The sequence below is a fragment of the Chaetura pelagica genome, unplaced genomic scaffold (assembly GCF_000747805.2).
Source record: "Chaetura pelagica isolate M959 unplaced genomic scaffold, ChaPel_1.0 scaffold226, whole genome shotgun sequence".
NCBI classification, from domain to species: Eukaryota; Metazoa; Chordata; class Aves; order Apodiformes; family Apodidae; genus Chaetura; species Chaetura pelagica.
In genome coordinates, this window is record NW_009953495.1 from 722,274 (window position 1) to 738,407 (window position 16,134).

General features: G+C 40.3%; 1 protein-coding gene across 1 annotated transcript in view; it reads left to right on the forward strand.

Moving 5' to 3' along the window:
* FNDC3A (fibronectin type III domain containing 3A) overlaps positions 1-13,804 on the forward strand; it is a 95,199-nt gene extending 81,395 nt beyond the window's left edge. Inside the window, exons 17-25 of the mRNA XM_009999068.1 lie at positions 434-539; positions 631-806; positions 2,444-2,557; positions 5,625-5,774; positions 5,860-6,143; positions 7,067-7,276; positions 9,454-9,620; positions 10,796-10,923; positions 13,484-13,804. Of these exons, the coding sequence (XP_009997370.1) occupies positions 434-539; positions 631-806; positions 2,444-2,557; positions 5,625-5,774; positions 5,860-6,143; positions 7,067-7,276; positions 9,454-9,620; positions 10,796-10,923; positions 13,484-13,798 (1,650 nt within the window). The 3' untranslated portion in view covers positions 13,799-13,804. The remainder of the gene's footprint in view (positions 1-433; positions 540-630; positions 807-2,443; positions 2,558-5,624; positions 5,775-5,859; positions 6,144-7,066; positions 7,277-9,453; positions 9,621-10,795; positions 10,924-13,483) is intronic.
* The last annotated feature ends 2,330 nt before the right edge of the window (positions 13,805-16,134 follow it).

Sequence of the window (16,134 nt, forward strand, 5' to 3'; positions counted from 1 at the left end):
CTTCCGATTGACATTTTTATGTGCTTTTGCTTTCTGAGAGGTTTTTGCACAGAAAGTATACAAACGTTAAGTTTTTAGACAACATTAAACTGCAGTTTGATGGAAAAGAGAATGAGTTTACATTGAACAGGTCATATTTCAAGCATCTATAGTAGGTTTGTACTAATACTTAACTACATTTTTTAATTCTACTGCTTGGGTTTATACCAAAACTCATAAGTTAATTTTGCATATTCTGTGATTACTGTGGCATGTTTTATGTAGGTATTTTGGGAAATACCAGATCACTTAAGCATCTCCATGTATTTGAGGATGCAGTTCAAAAAATGGAAGATCCTACTTCTGACTCAAGTATTTTTCTTTACTTGTGGCATAACTGATAGCACTTGTTTTGGCCTAGATGACTTAATTAACCTCTCGCTCTCCTTTGTAGGCATCTGATGCCCTGCTGGTGCAGACACCAGCAGTGGTTCCTGGTCCATGCCAGCCTCCAAGGCTACAGGGTAGACCAAGAGCAAGAGAAATTCAGCTGCGCTGGGGTAATTCTATTATAACTATTAGTGAGCATAAGGGATCCAAATGTGTTATGTGTTAAAATTAAATATGCTTTTATTTCTCTCTTATTTTTAGGACCACCTCAGGTAGATGGTGGTTCACCAATCACCTGTTATGGTCTAGAGATGTTTCAGGCAGAAACGGATGAACACAGAGAGGTTTACCAAGGCTCTGATGTTGAATGCACAGTGGGCAGCCTTCTTCCAGGGAGGATGTACAACTTCAGACTGAGAGCGGCTAACAAGGCTGGGGTAAGGAGGCAGTCTGAAATTAAATTGGTGCCAGAGACTGCAAGCACTGTTAAGGATCTTCCGTTAACAGAAGCTTCTCATTGTCATTTTAAAATTACGGTTTCCTAATGTAGAGCCGTTTGATTTACATACCTTATTGTTGTGTGGGAACAGACAGTTAAACATCCATTTATAATAAAAGGGATTTTAGATGAAGGGGAAAGAACTAGTTATGTTTTGTGTCTGAATAATAACATTGGGAAATGCTTACGAAAAGCCAAATACTTTATAAAACCACTGTTGCAACTTTAATATTCTCATGCTAAGTAAATAATAAGTTATTCTCTGCATACAGCCTTGTAAATTGATTGTCTTTTATTTTTACAGTGGTTTTGTGTTCTAGAACATAATAATTAGCTTTTCCTGACTCACTTTTATATTTAGTTTAACTTCTGAGTACATGTTTTATCAGATACAAGAATATTTTTTCTATTTGGAGTATTAAATGTGTTTAATGGTTGCTGTAGAGCAAGATTTCTTTAATTATATATCAAAAATCCTGGTTTAAAGACAGAGAGGCAGGACTGTTCTCATTTGTTCAGTAACATTCTCTTCATCCAAACTGCCATGACCAGTTGACACTATTCGTGGACATGTCTGCAGCTTAAGGCTTTAAAGCACTGGTCTAACTTTTTATCCTTCCAGCAAAGAGTGTTTTATAGCTCAAACATTTTTTTAATCCTTTATATTTTGGATAGATATAAATAGGGAGTTACAAATTGTGCTCTGTTACAGTGCAACCATCATGTAACTTCAAAAGAAGGATTTGGCTAGCACTTACCTGTTTTGCTTGAGAGTTTGGAGTGTCCACTTAATTCTGATAGTGTTTGCTGTAGAGAAGAGTATTGCAGCTATTCTAGAGGACAGTCAAATACTGTCTTGGTTTAGTGGTCAAGGTGAACCACAAACCAGAGGGCAGAATTGCTCTCTTATTAACCACCCCTCCACCCTCCTAAGGGAAGATAAAAGGGGAATAAGGAAGGAAATAATAAGGAAACTTGAATAATAAGGAAACTGAAACTTGAACAAGTTGACTGTAACACAGGAAAGGGAGTAACACGTGGGGGAAAGAACAGATATGTAAACTTATACACAGTTATACACAAAACCGATCTGGCTGATGGCAGGAGTAGCAGGATGAAAGTCCCTTGCAGCAAGGCTGCTGCAGGAGAGGGGCCCACAGCTCCTCACAGCACCTGATGGAGTTGGATTCTGGAGAGCATGAGGAGAGATGAAGCAGCAACAGCAGCTGCAAGGATGAAGGTGCAGGAAGAGAAAGGGGCTGAGCTTCCAGTTCTCCTGGCTTTTATAGAGGATGGCAGGACGTGGGAGGGAATAGTGATCCCTCTCTGTTCTGACCCTCCCAGGACCTTTGGGGTCCTAAAGACCCTCTCTCTAGTTTGTCTTACAGTTTGCCATATCCGCTCAAACCATAACAGAAATATATCCTGAATCCACAGTCTACAAATATATATTTTAAAAGCAATTAATACAAAATTTCAGGCTGCTAATATATGTTCCCATTACAGAAAACAGGTATTCTAAAAAGTAGTAATTTTATTTTTACAAATTAATTGTATCAACTCCCTTTTTAACAGTTTGGACCTTATTCAGAAAAATGTGAAGTAACTACAGCTCCTGGACCACCAGATCAGTGCAGACCCCCTCAAGTGACATGCAGATCTGCTGCTTGTGCTCAGGTGTCGTGGGAGGTAAGAATGCCATGTTACACCTCTCTTAACGTATTTGGTTTCTACATGTTGAAGTTCAACTTTAAAAGCTTAAGACTGCATTTTAATCACATTTTTTAACATACCTAACTCATTATCCAATATTAGGTATGTAAAACCTTAAAGTCTTTCATCATACCATTATACTTACTGAGGTGACAAGGGCAGGCTCTTTAATGTAAACTGACTGCAAACAAAACTGCTTCTGTAATCAATATTTAAAATGCAGCTAAATCTGATCAAAAATTAAGAGGTTAAAGAGTGTTAAGATAAAAACACCCATGATTGTGCATTGCCATGAAGGACCTGGAATAATTCTTCATACCTGCTAAGTATCATAATATGCAGAAGTCTTGGGAAGTATTTTTGGAAGTGATGCAGAATATCAGTGAAATCTCCTCTAAACTTAAAAAACTTGCACTGTTGCTTCATGCCATAAGCTGTTTGGTAGACTGGAATGTCTTCATAGCCAGAAGTTGTCATTTGGCAGCCTGCAGGTACTTGAGATCTTATTTTGTTCTCTGAAGAGTTTTTCCACAACTGCTGCACTGCATTTCTTCTTTAATTTTTTCTTTAATGTAGTTATCTTTCCTCAGAGCAAATGTATCCACATAATACAATAGATTATTGTGCATTTGCTGTTTTTATAAGTTGATTTAATTTTAGATAATTACATCAGTAATAATGTAGCAAAAGCCTCACAGACTTCCTATAAACGCATGGTACTTAGATCTCTGATTTAAAAATGCAATAGATAAAAATTAAGCTTGTAAAAAGGACAATTCTATCTGGGCATAGTGTTTAACCACAGCTTTTCAGTGACTTGAGATGGAGTGAATTATCTGAGTTACGGAACGGTACAGAAAAAAAAGATTAAACTATTTTACGTGAAAGGTAGAGTTCATGATTCCTACTGGGAATGTCAGAAGAGCTCTCCTTAAACATCTACAAGGCAAAGCCTTTTGAAAAAATCTCTTACTTTGTTCAGATAGGATTAATCTGACCAGTGTTAGATGTCTGCTGGATGGAATCATGGAGTAATTAACATAGGAGTGGACCTCTAGATGTCATTTAATTCAACCTTTCTGTTCAAAGCAGAGCTAACTTCAAATTTAGGTCAGGTTTCTCAGGGCCTTGTCCAGCCAAGTTTCACTTATCTCCAAGGCTGAAGATTTTGCCTGGTAAAGCTGTCTCTGGGCAAATGCTCTCATGCTGTAGAATTTTTTCCTTTTATGTCTTGTCAAAATACCCTTTAGTTCAAGTCACAGGTCTTGCTTCTTGTCTTGCCACTATGCCATCCCCAAAAAGAATTTGACATTATCTTCTTTGTACCCTCCCAGTAAGTAATTTAAGGCAATTGTAAGATGTTTGTCTTAGCCTTATCATCTGAATAGCAAATAAGCCTTTTCTTTTTGTTCTGTGTTGCACCCACCTTTGGTGGCCCTCCACTGAACTTACTCCATTATGTCAATGTCTGTCTTGCACTGGGGAGCCCACGATGGGGCACAGTACTGGAGATGCAGCCTCTAAAGTGCTAAGTAAAGGGGAGTAGTCCACCTTCGTCAGACACACACTGCTGACTCACATTCAGCTTGCTCACCAGAACACACACGTTCTTTTTTTGATAAAGTTGCTCCTCAGCCTCCACTGTTCTATCCCAGGTCCAGAACTTTGTGTTTGCCTGTGTCTTACTTGAACTTCCCGAGGTTTGTATCAGATCCTGCATGTTGAAACTCCTTTGGCAGCCATATCTTTCCCATATCAAACACCTCCCCCCAGCTTGTTGCCCTCCCTGCACTTGTTGGCTTGGATTCCTCTACTTCTCGTGAGGTGAACTCCACTATATCTACAGCAGCAGCAGTGGCAACGTTGAGAAATTACTCCATCTTCACTGTCAGTTGCACAGACATCTACAGCTGTGTTAGTTCTCTGACCCAAAACATCTCATTGTAAATAAGAGAAGGAAAAGGGAGTCCTTCTCAGTCACAGCTCAGGAGCCTCAAATGTTATCCTGTGAAATGCTGTTTGTATTCACTTATCCTCACATAGCCTAATGCTGAAAGTAGCAAATCTTTTTCTTTCAAAAGAAGGGGAGAGAAAAAAAAACCAAACATGCTTTGGAGCAATTAATACCTGTACATCAGTGTGACTGCTGTCTTGGAATATTTAATCCAAAGCAACAGCAGCATTTTTCTTGTTTTCTTAATGATCTAAGAATTTTTTTTTTTATTTGGGAGGGTTTTTGACTTTTTGGTTGGCTTTTTCTTCATTACTTAATTGACTGCTGATACCTTTCTATAGTCTCATGTCTTAGTCTGGCACTAGTACATGTGATTTTATCTGTTCTTCACACTATTATTTCTAAGGAGTATTAAAACCATTCAACTCCCACAGCTTGGAGGCTAAGGTTGGCTTCCTAGGGCAGGTGGTAGGGAAAACTAGGCTACCCAAGCAGGCATTTCAGTCCAGGTCTGCGTTGCTCCTGAGGTGTCTCTCCCAGTTGCTTCACAACTCTTTATCTTGGGAAAAGACAGAGTGCACAATTTTCTGCTTCCCACTATGCTCACAGCCTAGTTTCCATGCACAGGAGCCTTCATGTACCCCAAAGGAGGAGTCCTTTAATCTGTAAGATTAAGACAGTAGCACCAGTGAGCTTTTGCATATTGTCATCCCTGCACTGTAGACCCAGGCAGTGTAAACTGTAGTACCTTAAGTCCCCCTATCAAGAAGACCATCTCTTGCCATTGACTGTTTAAGCTCCTAAGCCACATATTGTATGCTAAATGAACTCTCTATTAGAGCAACTGAAATCACATTTATTTTGTATGGAGTAGTCTCTGTAACAATAGAGAGGGTTTTTTAAGTATAAGTGACACAAGGCTGGTAATGTATTCTGATTTATTTGTACTGTACTAAACTAAAAATTAGCAAAGAAATGGTAAGGCAGCATTAATGTGGGAAAAAAACACAATATAGATGGGGTGAGTTTGGTCAATCTTTTTTTTTGGTCAGTGAATTTAACTTCTACCTATTGATATCCACTGTAAAGGTTCCATTGAGTAACGGAGCTGAGGTCACGGAGTATCGGCTGGAGTGGGGCGGTGTGGAAGGGTGCATGCAGATCTCCTATTGTGGGCCTGGGCTCAACTGTGAAATGAAAGGACTTTTGCCTGCCACTATATACTACTGCAGAGTTCAGGTAAGGACTTAACAACTGTTGTTAGTGAAATCTGGAAATGGGAATTGCTCCTGCCATAAAAACGTGGTCTGCTTTGCATTTGCAGGCAGTGAACATTGCAGGTGCAGGCCCTTTCAGTGAAGTAGTGGCATGTATGACTCCAGCCTCCGTACCAGCGGTTGTGACTTCTCTTCGGGGGCTAAGTGAAGATGAAGTTGAAAGTCCACACTATTCTCCTTCCACATGCCTTGCTATAAGCTGGGAAAAACCGTGTGACCATGGATCTGAAATCCTTGGCTACAGCATAGACTTTGGAGATAAGCAGCCAGTAACTGTGGGGAAGGTTTTGAGCTATATTCTAGATGGCTTACAGCCAGATACTACCTACAGGTATGCCATGCACAGCTACTTGACAGCCTGCTGTTTCTTCCAAAAGAACAGGTTCTTTATCTTCTGTTTCCTTAAATTGTTTTTTTCTCTACATGACTCTTAGAGAAGTATTAGTACATAGCCATGGAAGAAAAGGAAGCTTTGTAATCATGATCTTCCTGAGTAGATAAGATGTGCTGGTTTTACTTTCTTTCAAGAAAAATGATTTTAATGTGTTTATTTACACGTGTTTAGTGTGTAGATTTGTTGTATCTGTCTGATGTGTGTGTCAGCTTAACTGAATTCAGATTAGAGATTCAGATTCATAACAGTTTTTTGGACTGGTTACTTCATAGATAGGTGGCCTCTAATCTGTTTGACAAGAAAAAATGCATCCAAAGAAGGACCATGTCCCATCATTACTGACTGAATTGTCAAATCTAATGACAGCTCATCACAATCTGCACTGCCTTTTCTGCAGAAACAGCAAGTATTCGAGTGGCAGTCAGCATGAAGAATTATCAATTTGAAAATCTGTCAACCATTTTAAAATCTCTTCTGAAGAATTTTAGTTAATAAATCATCAATTACACGTAGCCCAAAGTTTACTGAAAAATATAAATGTAAAGATCAACATTTCTGCCTGAAAGCACTCTGCATTCCTGTTACAAAACCATGCCTTCAGTGTTAACAGGTGAATGTCAGTCCCACTGAAGTCAGAATTTAAGCCCACACAATCCAGTTTTTTTAAATGTAGCAAAGGAAGTGACACTCCTGCACATTCATGAGTCTATCAAAGTCTAATATTAATCAAAGTCCTCACTGTAGAAAGTACCATCTATTTGGTATCACTATTCTCTCTTGAATGTGAATGGTGGAAGTTACTAGTAGTTTTTTAGAATCTAATTCCAAGTTAATTCATCCTCTCTTTTTTCATATACTAGAGTACGAATTCAAGCCCTGAACAGTCTCGGAGCAGGTCCCTTCAGCCACACCATGAAACTGAAAACAAAGCCTCTCCCCCCAGATCCTCCTCGCCTGGAATGTGCTGCATACAGTTCTCAGACTCTCAAGCTGAAGTGGGGAGAGGGAACTGCAAAAGCATTAACTGACTCCATTCAGTACCACCTTCAAATGGAGGATAAGAATGGAAGGTTGGTTTTGGCATTGCTTGAACCTGCCCTGCGTTGCTGTGGCCTGATGCTTGGGAGGTGGCAGCAAAGGGCAAAATTCCCTCTCCTTTGCTGAACTTACAACAGACATGGGAGGTTGTCTCGTCTGGCAAGGCAAGAAGGGCTCCAGTGGTTTGTGCTGGGAAGTACAAGATTAAAAACTGCATAGTTTTTTATTTACAGTTCAATATGAAGAGCTAAATGACGTGTTTAGTACCAGCCCACTTTTCTCTATTTCACATTTGGTTAAGTATTATGTCAAAGTCTGATCAGCTTTGTGAATTTTATATACTTGATATTGGATATTCTTTACTCTCTGTTGTCTTTGTATGTGACTATTCGTAGTGGAAAATAAAATCATATAGTAAAAATTATTTTAGGGGAATCCTTGGTCCTGCACTTGGGCCACAACAACCCCAAGCAACGCTCCAGGCTTGGGGAAGTGTGACTGGAAAGTGTCTGGCAGAAAAGGCCCTGGGGGATCTCATTGACAAGTGGCTGAATATGAGCCAGCAGTGTTCCCAGGTGGCCAAGAAAGCCAATGGCATCCTGGCTTGTATTAGAAACAGTGTGACCAGCAGAAGCAGAGAGGTGATTGTCCTCCTGTCCTCAGCACTGGTGAGGCCACTCCTGGAGTATTGTGTCCAGTTTTGGGCACCTCAATTCAAGAGAGATATTGAGGTGCTGGAGCGAGTACAGAGGAGGGCAACGAAGCTGATGAAGGGCCTGGAGAGTAAGACTTCTGAAGAACGCTTGACAGAGCTGGGAATGTTTAGTTTGAGGAAGAGGAGGCTGCGGGGAGACCTCATCAGTCTCTACAACTACCTGAAAGGTCATTGTAGAGAGGCTGGGGGTGGGCTCTTCACAGGTAATTAGTGACAGAACAAGAGGGAGTGGCTTCAAGCTGCACCAGGGCAGGTTTAGACTGGACATTAGGAAAAAATTCTTCAGAGAAAGTGTGGTTAGCCGCTGGAATAGGCTGCCCAGTGAGGTGGTTGAGCCACCATCCCTGGATGTGTTTAAGGGTTGTTTGGATGTGGTGTTGGTGGACATGGTTTAGGGGAGAACTTTGTAGAGTAGGGATGTTGGTTGGACTCGGTGATCCCAAGGGTCGTTTCCAACCTGAATAGTTCTGTGATTCTGTGATTCTCTCATGTTAAATCAGAATGTGAGCTGAGATGGTACAGCAAGTACCTTTGATTTAATGGTAAAATCAACAATACTGCTACACTGTGTACCTTCTCTGAATCTCTGAGTAGCTTTAGCTTGACCGTGAGACAAAATAGATCTTGTAGGTGAAATTGCTCTGCTCTAAGGAAGAAAATAAATTAAACTCTTAATGCGAAATAAATGCCATTACCAAAGACTAGGCCATGTGCAGGTACCATCTGTTTTAAATTTAAAGGAAAAGAAAAAGTCAAAGTACATGGTAACCTCTGCAGAAAGAACTAATCTTGTGCTGTATCCTGGGGATGCCAAAACTGAAAATCAAATGAGAGCTGCCAAGGTCAGTCTGTGTAAGAATTATAACATGAAGGAGAGTGGCTAGTCTATAGAGCTCTCAGAATGGGACTTTATGTGCTACACATGTGACTCAGGCCTCCTGTGCAGATCTGAATGAGCTTCATCAGTCACCCATCTCTGACAATGATGTACAAGAGCAGTTGGATCCATGACTCTTTCTTAAGTGTTGTAAAGAAGTGTTGCGAAGGAACAAAAAGATAAAATCTAGTTACCTAATTTTGAAAAGCTAAAGTTGTTGGGGGAGTAGAAAGAAAAAAAAATAAAAAAATAAATTAAAACCAAACAAACAACAGTGTGCCCAGCTCACTGAGAGAGACAACTGTTATCCTTTCCTATTGTTTCAAGTACAGAAGGATTTCTGAAAATGCTTAGGGTCATTTTCGCCAAGAGACAGTCTGTAGTACTCCTTTTGTAAAAGAGGTTTCACTTCAAAGACATGCAAAATAGAAACTGGGCCCTGGAAAGTGAGCTTATTGTTTTATAGTGATGCCAGAGCACTGTTTAATTCTAAAATTATTATTCCTGAGCTTCTCATTAGATGCTGGGAAATGATGGGAATAGATTTCAAGACAATACTGTAGCTACTTCAGAAGTCCTTTCCTGTGCTTAAAATAAGCTACTTTTTCCATTTTCAGGTTTGTATCCTTATACAGAGGACCATGTCATACATACAAAGTACAAAGACTCAGTGAGTCAACATCATACAGATTTTGTATCCAGGCATGCAATGAAGCTGGTGAGGGTCCCCTCTCTCAAGAATATGTTTTCACTACTCCCAAATCTGTTCCAGCTGCCTTGAAAGGTAAAGGTGCTTCTTTTTTTCATTTGGGGGGTGGAGGGATGACAAGTTAGTTTTGGTATTGTCTTGTACTTGGAGTATTTAGAATGCTAAGCTGTTTTCCAAGTGCAGGTAGGGAATGCTCCTTTCTTGTAATTGCCTAAAGCATAAATTATTTGTTCCACAAATGAGGTACCTGGAGTTTATGCATTCTTTGACATAAAAAGGTTTATACTTAGAATCATTGTTTCCCAGGTGAGAGTGACCAGGCTGTTAGAGTAATTTGAGGTGAAAATTCTTCCTAGAATGTTTAGAACTATTTTAAGCATAGCAGCATGGGGTTTTTTGCTTTTTTTTTAATGCCTACAGTGCACACTTGCAGTCACCACATTTTACTTGTTTGCCCTTGGATGACACTAGAGACCTATGTGAACTGTTAGTTGTTACTCCAGAAAACAGTGTAGGTGGAATTTGTTTAAATCAGAATATTCTGTTTCTCTGAGACAAGGCCAGTGGTATCCTGGAGTCCATTAAGATGAGTGTGTCCAGCAGGTCGAGGGAGGTTCTCCTCCCCCTCTACTCTGCCCTGGTGAGACCCCACCTGGAGTATTGTGTCCAGTTCTGGGCTCCCCAGTTTAAGAGGGACAGGGATTTACTTGAAAGAGTCCAACGGAGGGCTGTGAGGATGACTGAGGGACTGGAACACCTGCCTTACAAGGAAAGGCTGGGAGACCTGGGGCTGTTTAGTCTAGAGAAGAGAGGACTGAGAGGGGATCTTATTAATATATATAAATATCTGAAGGGTGGGTGTCAAGAAGGAAGAGCCAATCTCTTCAGACATGCCCTGTGATAGGACAAGGGGCAGTGGATGCAAACTAGAGCACAGGAAGTTCCACCTCAACATGAGGAAGAACTTCTTTACTGTGAGGGTTATGGAGCACTGGAACAGGCTCCCGAGAGAGGCTGTGGAGTCTCCTTCTCTGGAGACTTTCAAGACCCATCAAGACCCTGCCTTTCTGAGTGACCTGCCCTAGATTCTGTGGTGGTCCTGCTCTGGCAGGGGGGTTGGACTGGATGTTCCCTTCCAACCCCCAACATTCTGTAATTCCGTAGTACAGATTTTTTAAAGGCATTAGAATATAACGGTAAGTGATGGGGAGAGCAAAGCTAGCTGTCACTTTTGTGTTTTCTTCCTTTAGTGCCAAGGATAGAAAGAATAAACGATCACACTTGTGAAATCACCTGGGAGGCTCTGCAGCCCATGAAGGGTGATCCAGTTATCTACTGTCTTCAGGTCATGGTGGGCAAAGACTCAGAATTCAAACAGGTATGATGTGTTTAAGTTACTGTCTTTTTCTTCAAATAGTATTTGCAGTGACTAGCTTAGATTACAGATTATTGTGTACCTCCTAACACCATTGTAATAGAGAAAAGAGATTCAAGTAATATAAATACTGCAGTAAATTGCAGCCTCTAGGGGCTACACTGAGGTTTGCTGAATACAACTTGACACACCTCAAGTGGTGAGGTAGTTCTGTGATTTTGTGAAACTGCCCACCAATGGGAAGGAATGGACAAAGGAAAATATCCACCCAGTGGTACAGAATTGAGACTTAGGAGGAAAAGAACAAAGCCTTCTCTAAGCTGTTTGAAGGCAGTAAACAATATTATTAAAGCTTTGTTGTCAAAGTCATACTTCTGTACAGAGAACTGCAGACAGGAAAGACCCCCCTACTTACACAGTGTAGACATTCAGGTGTAGAGAAACTTTTTTTACGTAATTCAGTGAGCAGTTTTTTACCACAGGACCATTTCAGTAGTAGGGCATGCTGTAACTACGAGGGTCAAGCAGCTGAGGGTGTGTTGTCATTTCAGGTTTGATTATCCAAAGAGGCAGTTCAAAATGCCAAGTTACAAATTAGTCTGCATTTACAGGAGGATGTGCAATGCTAATTCTTGTTCCCGGTAAACTGCCTGATAATTGACATGAAATTGGGCTTGGAAACTCTGTTTCACACTATTAAGCAAGCAGGTTTCCTTCCAGCAAGGAAACACAATTAATTCTGGTATATTATAATTTTATTATAGGTCAATATTAAATAAGTTTTGCCTGTGCTTTGGTAGATTATAGGCCTTAATATTTTCATAATTCATAACTTATAGTGTAGTGCTATGCCTGCTGTGAGCATTTGTTAAATTTCCAGTAAAAGATCAACCATAATCCAAGGTGTATGTTACCTTTCCATGTGAATATTCTTTATTGTAACTTTACAGTTGTAAATGCAACTTAAAATACGTAAGTGAGGCAAGGTCAGTGTTGCCTCTTAGCACAGAGTCAAATCTTGCTTTGATTAACAGTGTGCATTGCCAAATGAGCTGGACAGAAAAAGAAAGGTTATGCTTTGAGCCTGGAAATAACAAAGTAGACAGATGTGCATGATTCCTTTTGCCTCTCCAGAACAGTTTAGGGCAGTAAATTCAAATGAAATGAGGAGACTGGTTTGCAGAAATTAAAATTGGAACACTCAAGAAGTAAACAGGGTGGAAACAGCCTTTAAGATACTTAGACACGGTGGTAAGAATTTTCTTTGACATGGACGAAAAAAACCTGCCTGGACATGGACTCCAAGCTGTTTACTACCATTTCCCTGGCAAAACTTTACTCTTCTCTCCTCCTTCTCCCTGATGCATCTGCCAAGTTGCACATGTCGTCGGTCCCCACATGCTTCAGACAAAATCAGGTAGTAATCTGCCTTTGGAGCTACGTACATCAGTCAAGCTCTTAAAGGGGTTAAGAAGCAACCATATAAATACCCCACAAACAAATTTCAGGGTAAGGCAACTTCTGGCATGTCTCAGTGTGGGAACAACTTACTGAGAGAAAGAAAAGTTTCCAAGTTGCAGATTCCAGTAAAGCTCAGCTGCCTGGCTGTCAGAGGACTTTCTGAATCCATGAGTAGCCACAGGCATAGCAACAGCTTTTCAGACAACAAAATGGGAAGAGATTTTGTTCCTGTCTTTCGTTGAATGGTTGGGACTTTGCATTTGTGTAATACTGTCTGATAGTGTGCCAGCTGTAGGGAGAGCTTGTGCATGATGTGATATTTCTGTATCCTGCTGCCAAATACATAAAGCAAATTGTATTGTGCTGCCCACATCATAGCTCAGTATTCGTTGCTATACCTGTAGACAGAAAATTGTGCCCACATGGGGTTTTGTTGGCTTTTACAGGACCTTTTTGTAGCTGCAAATTCATTAATTTGAGAATCCAGCATTTAGATTTCACTGAACTATGCACTCCATGCAGAAGAGTTTTGAACTCACATTAGCCAACCCATGGGGAACACCCTAGTTAGTCACTGGGATCCAGGGAACTGATGAAATTAGGCATCACAGAGAGGAGCTTTCCTGATAAAATGTTTACTGGGATAAATGATAATATTTTAAGCACACCATATCTTAACTGCAACAAAGTATGTTGGATTGGATTAGACTAATGAAGTAGCTTCATGCAGGGTTAATTTCCTGAAATCCTGTGACACGATGTTGTATATTGCATCCCATGGTGAACTCTGTACATTGTGAGTGGTCACAGAAACACCTCAACACTGGGGCTTCTAGCAGAGTTTATTTGGCCTGTACTCTTCACGCTGTGGAAGAACTTGTCGTTCTTTACCTGTGTTTCTCCAAAAGGGCTGGAGAGTTTATCTGGCAATTAAATTGCGTTTGTGAGCTCCTTGCCTGTTTTTCTTTGCATGGGTGAAAACGCTGGTGAGGAATCATCCTTCTGACAGTTCCCTTCACCATAAACAGAACAATACTGAGATACATCTGTGTACGTAGGGTGTTTGTACTCGACGTGTATCATTTTTTTTCTTACCTGCCAGATTTACAAGGGCCCGGAGTGGTCGTTCCGATACACCGGCCTCCAGCTGAACTGTGAATACCGTTTCCGCGCGTGCGCCATCCGACAGTGCCAGGAGACCGCAGGGCACCAGGACCTGGTCGGCCCCTACAGTGCACCCGTGCTTTTCATCTCTCAGAGGACTGAACCACCCGCAAGCACCAACAAGGACACTGTGCAAACCACAAGGACACAATGGTCACAGAGCGACCAAGTGTGTGCTGCTGTCATCCTTGCACTTTTTGCTATCTTTTCCATTCTGATCGCTGTTATCATCCAGTACTTTGTAATAAAGTGAAGAAAAAGAGATTTATTTTAGAATGCTGCCCATTAAATTTTAATTTCTCATAATCTAAAAGTAATTCTGTTCTCTTGCTTTTACAAAACCAGGCATTTAGCACCGGCATTGGGACTGATGCAAGCCTTTTCAGCCACTTTAACATGCTTACTGGTAGGTATAGGCTGACACATCTTACTAGAACGCAAGCCACAGAAATACAATATTTTCTTTAGTATGCCTTCTTGCAGTACAAACTCTAGATGGGGCAGGCAAGAAAGGGTTTGACCTGTAAACACAACCGTAGCAAACGGTTTCCTGGGCCACACTCTGAAGGGTTGCTACCATAACAGGGAAGAATGTGTAGATCGCATTTGAAACTTACACTAAGAAACTTGTGCTGTATACAATATTAATCTGATGCTGTGAAAGCAATTTAGCGCTGTATTTCTACCTCCTCATTTGTCTTAATTATTTGGGAAGCAGGATTTATGCTGAAAAACAGGAGGGGCTTTTCTCAGGCAGCAAATAATAAACTGGATGGAAGAGTATGCATGAAGGAAGCTTCTTATTTGATGAATGTGGAGTTCTTCACTGCAAGTAGATGTTTTCAAAAGACTACAAGGGGATGGCACAAGTGGTTTATCTTGCCCCAGGGATTTGATGTTTACTTAACAAAAATGCCTCTTTCACCTCCTAACGAATATAGAAGAGAGAGTGTGAGAGAACCTCTTAAAATTATTTAAATTGAAAAACGTGTTTCCGCAGTTTACCTTTGATTGGATGCAGTTTATACAGATATCTGTGCCCTCTGATTTGGCTAGTTATAATACATTTTTGAGATTAAATTATGTGTTGAATTTCTGCTGTTTCCCCAGCATCCACTTGCCATATCCACCAGAATCAAGCACTGCCTTGTTTTTTTTTCATTTTCTTTCTTTCTTTCTTTCTTTGGGGCACCAAATCAGAAGACGAAGTGTAGTAATTTGCACCAGAAAACTTAAAGCTGCTTTTTTCTTGAGATCCTGATGTTTAATGTAATGTCTCTTTGGATACTGTACCAAATTGTTGATTGCATGTAGTTAATGTTGCATTAGAGCACTTTGCAATTGCATAACTCATCAATGTTTTGTGAGCTTGCATTTGTGAGTTCTTGAATGACCAGACTGAATTTTATCAAGTATCCCATTGAACATCTTGCTAGATGTCAATGACTGCCAGTGACACAGAGCTTGTAGTGAAACTATCTTTAAAAAAAACAAATCCTTGTCTCATCACACTTATGTTATTTGTTATACACTTTGTAATTAGCTATTTTTAATTTATTTGAGCTACAAGATAGTGGATCATTAATGACTTCTAGTTGTATTCAGTTTAGCATTTTTAATGGTATTCAACATTTCTGTCAGTCTTAATAATAATAAAAAAAGGAACCTCTGTCTTGTGCTTTGAAGATCACTGAAGAGTTTCTCTTATATTAGAACGGGCATGTATTGTAATTGTTTATAAGTCCAACGATCTGTGCTGTAGAATAATGTTGCTGAGTTTCGTTTCTGGTTTGTTTGGAGTTGGTTTTTTTTTAAAAAAAAACAAACACAAAAAACAAAAATGGCAAAGAACTTGGCCTCCACGTGGCGAGAACGGTCTGTCTTTAAAATGTACTGTATGTTTACATTTTATTTCAGATTTGTCATTTGTACGTATCGGTCGATTCCCTCCCGCAGGACGCCGCGGTAGCCGCTGTTTTCTAGGACCTTCCTTAAAAGTGCCATGTTTGGCAGTGCAGATGTGGTGGCCTGTAACAGCCCAGAGGTTTCTTACGGCTGAATGTCTAAAACGGTAAGACGTGTTACTGCAGTCAGGTCTGCAGTGACTCGATGTTTTTCATAGCAAAATTCAAATGAGCTCCTATTTTTGATAGTCATTTAATAGTGTATTTGCCATTTGAGCCTCAGTGCGTATTTACTGCCTTGAAGACAGTTTTTAATGTAATCTTAATTTTACCTCATATATTGTACATTCCAAAAAAAAAGAAAAGAAATTTAAAAAAAAAGAAAAACGATAAAAACTCTATAAACTTTTTAAAACGTTCTAGACACACTACCAAACATATCACTTTACAAGTGTACAACGTCGGGCTCCATGAAGACGAACCTGTATAGTCTGATAGAAAAAATACATAAACTATGTAGCAAAGTATCTTTAAAAATCCGTGGGGAAAAATAAATAAATAAATAAAAGTATCATTCTTTTTACCGTGTGTGTGCGTGTGTGTGTGTGGTGCGGGCGGGGCGGGGAGCCGGGCGGGCCCCGGGGCGGGGACGGGGCCGGTGGCGGCGGGATGCGGGGCGGCGGGA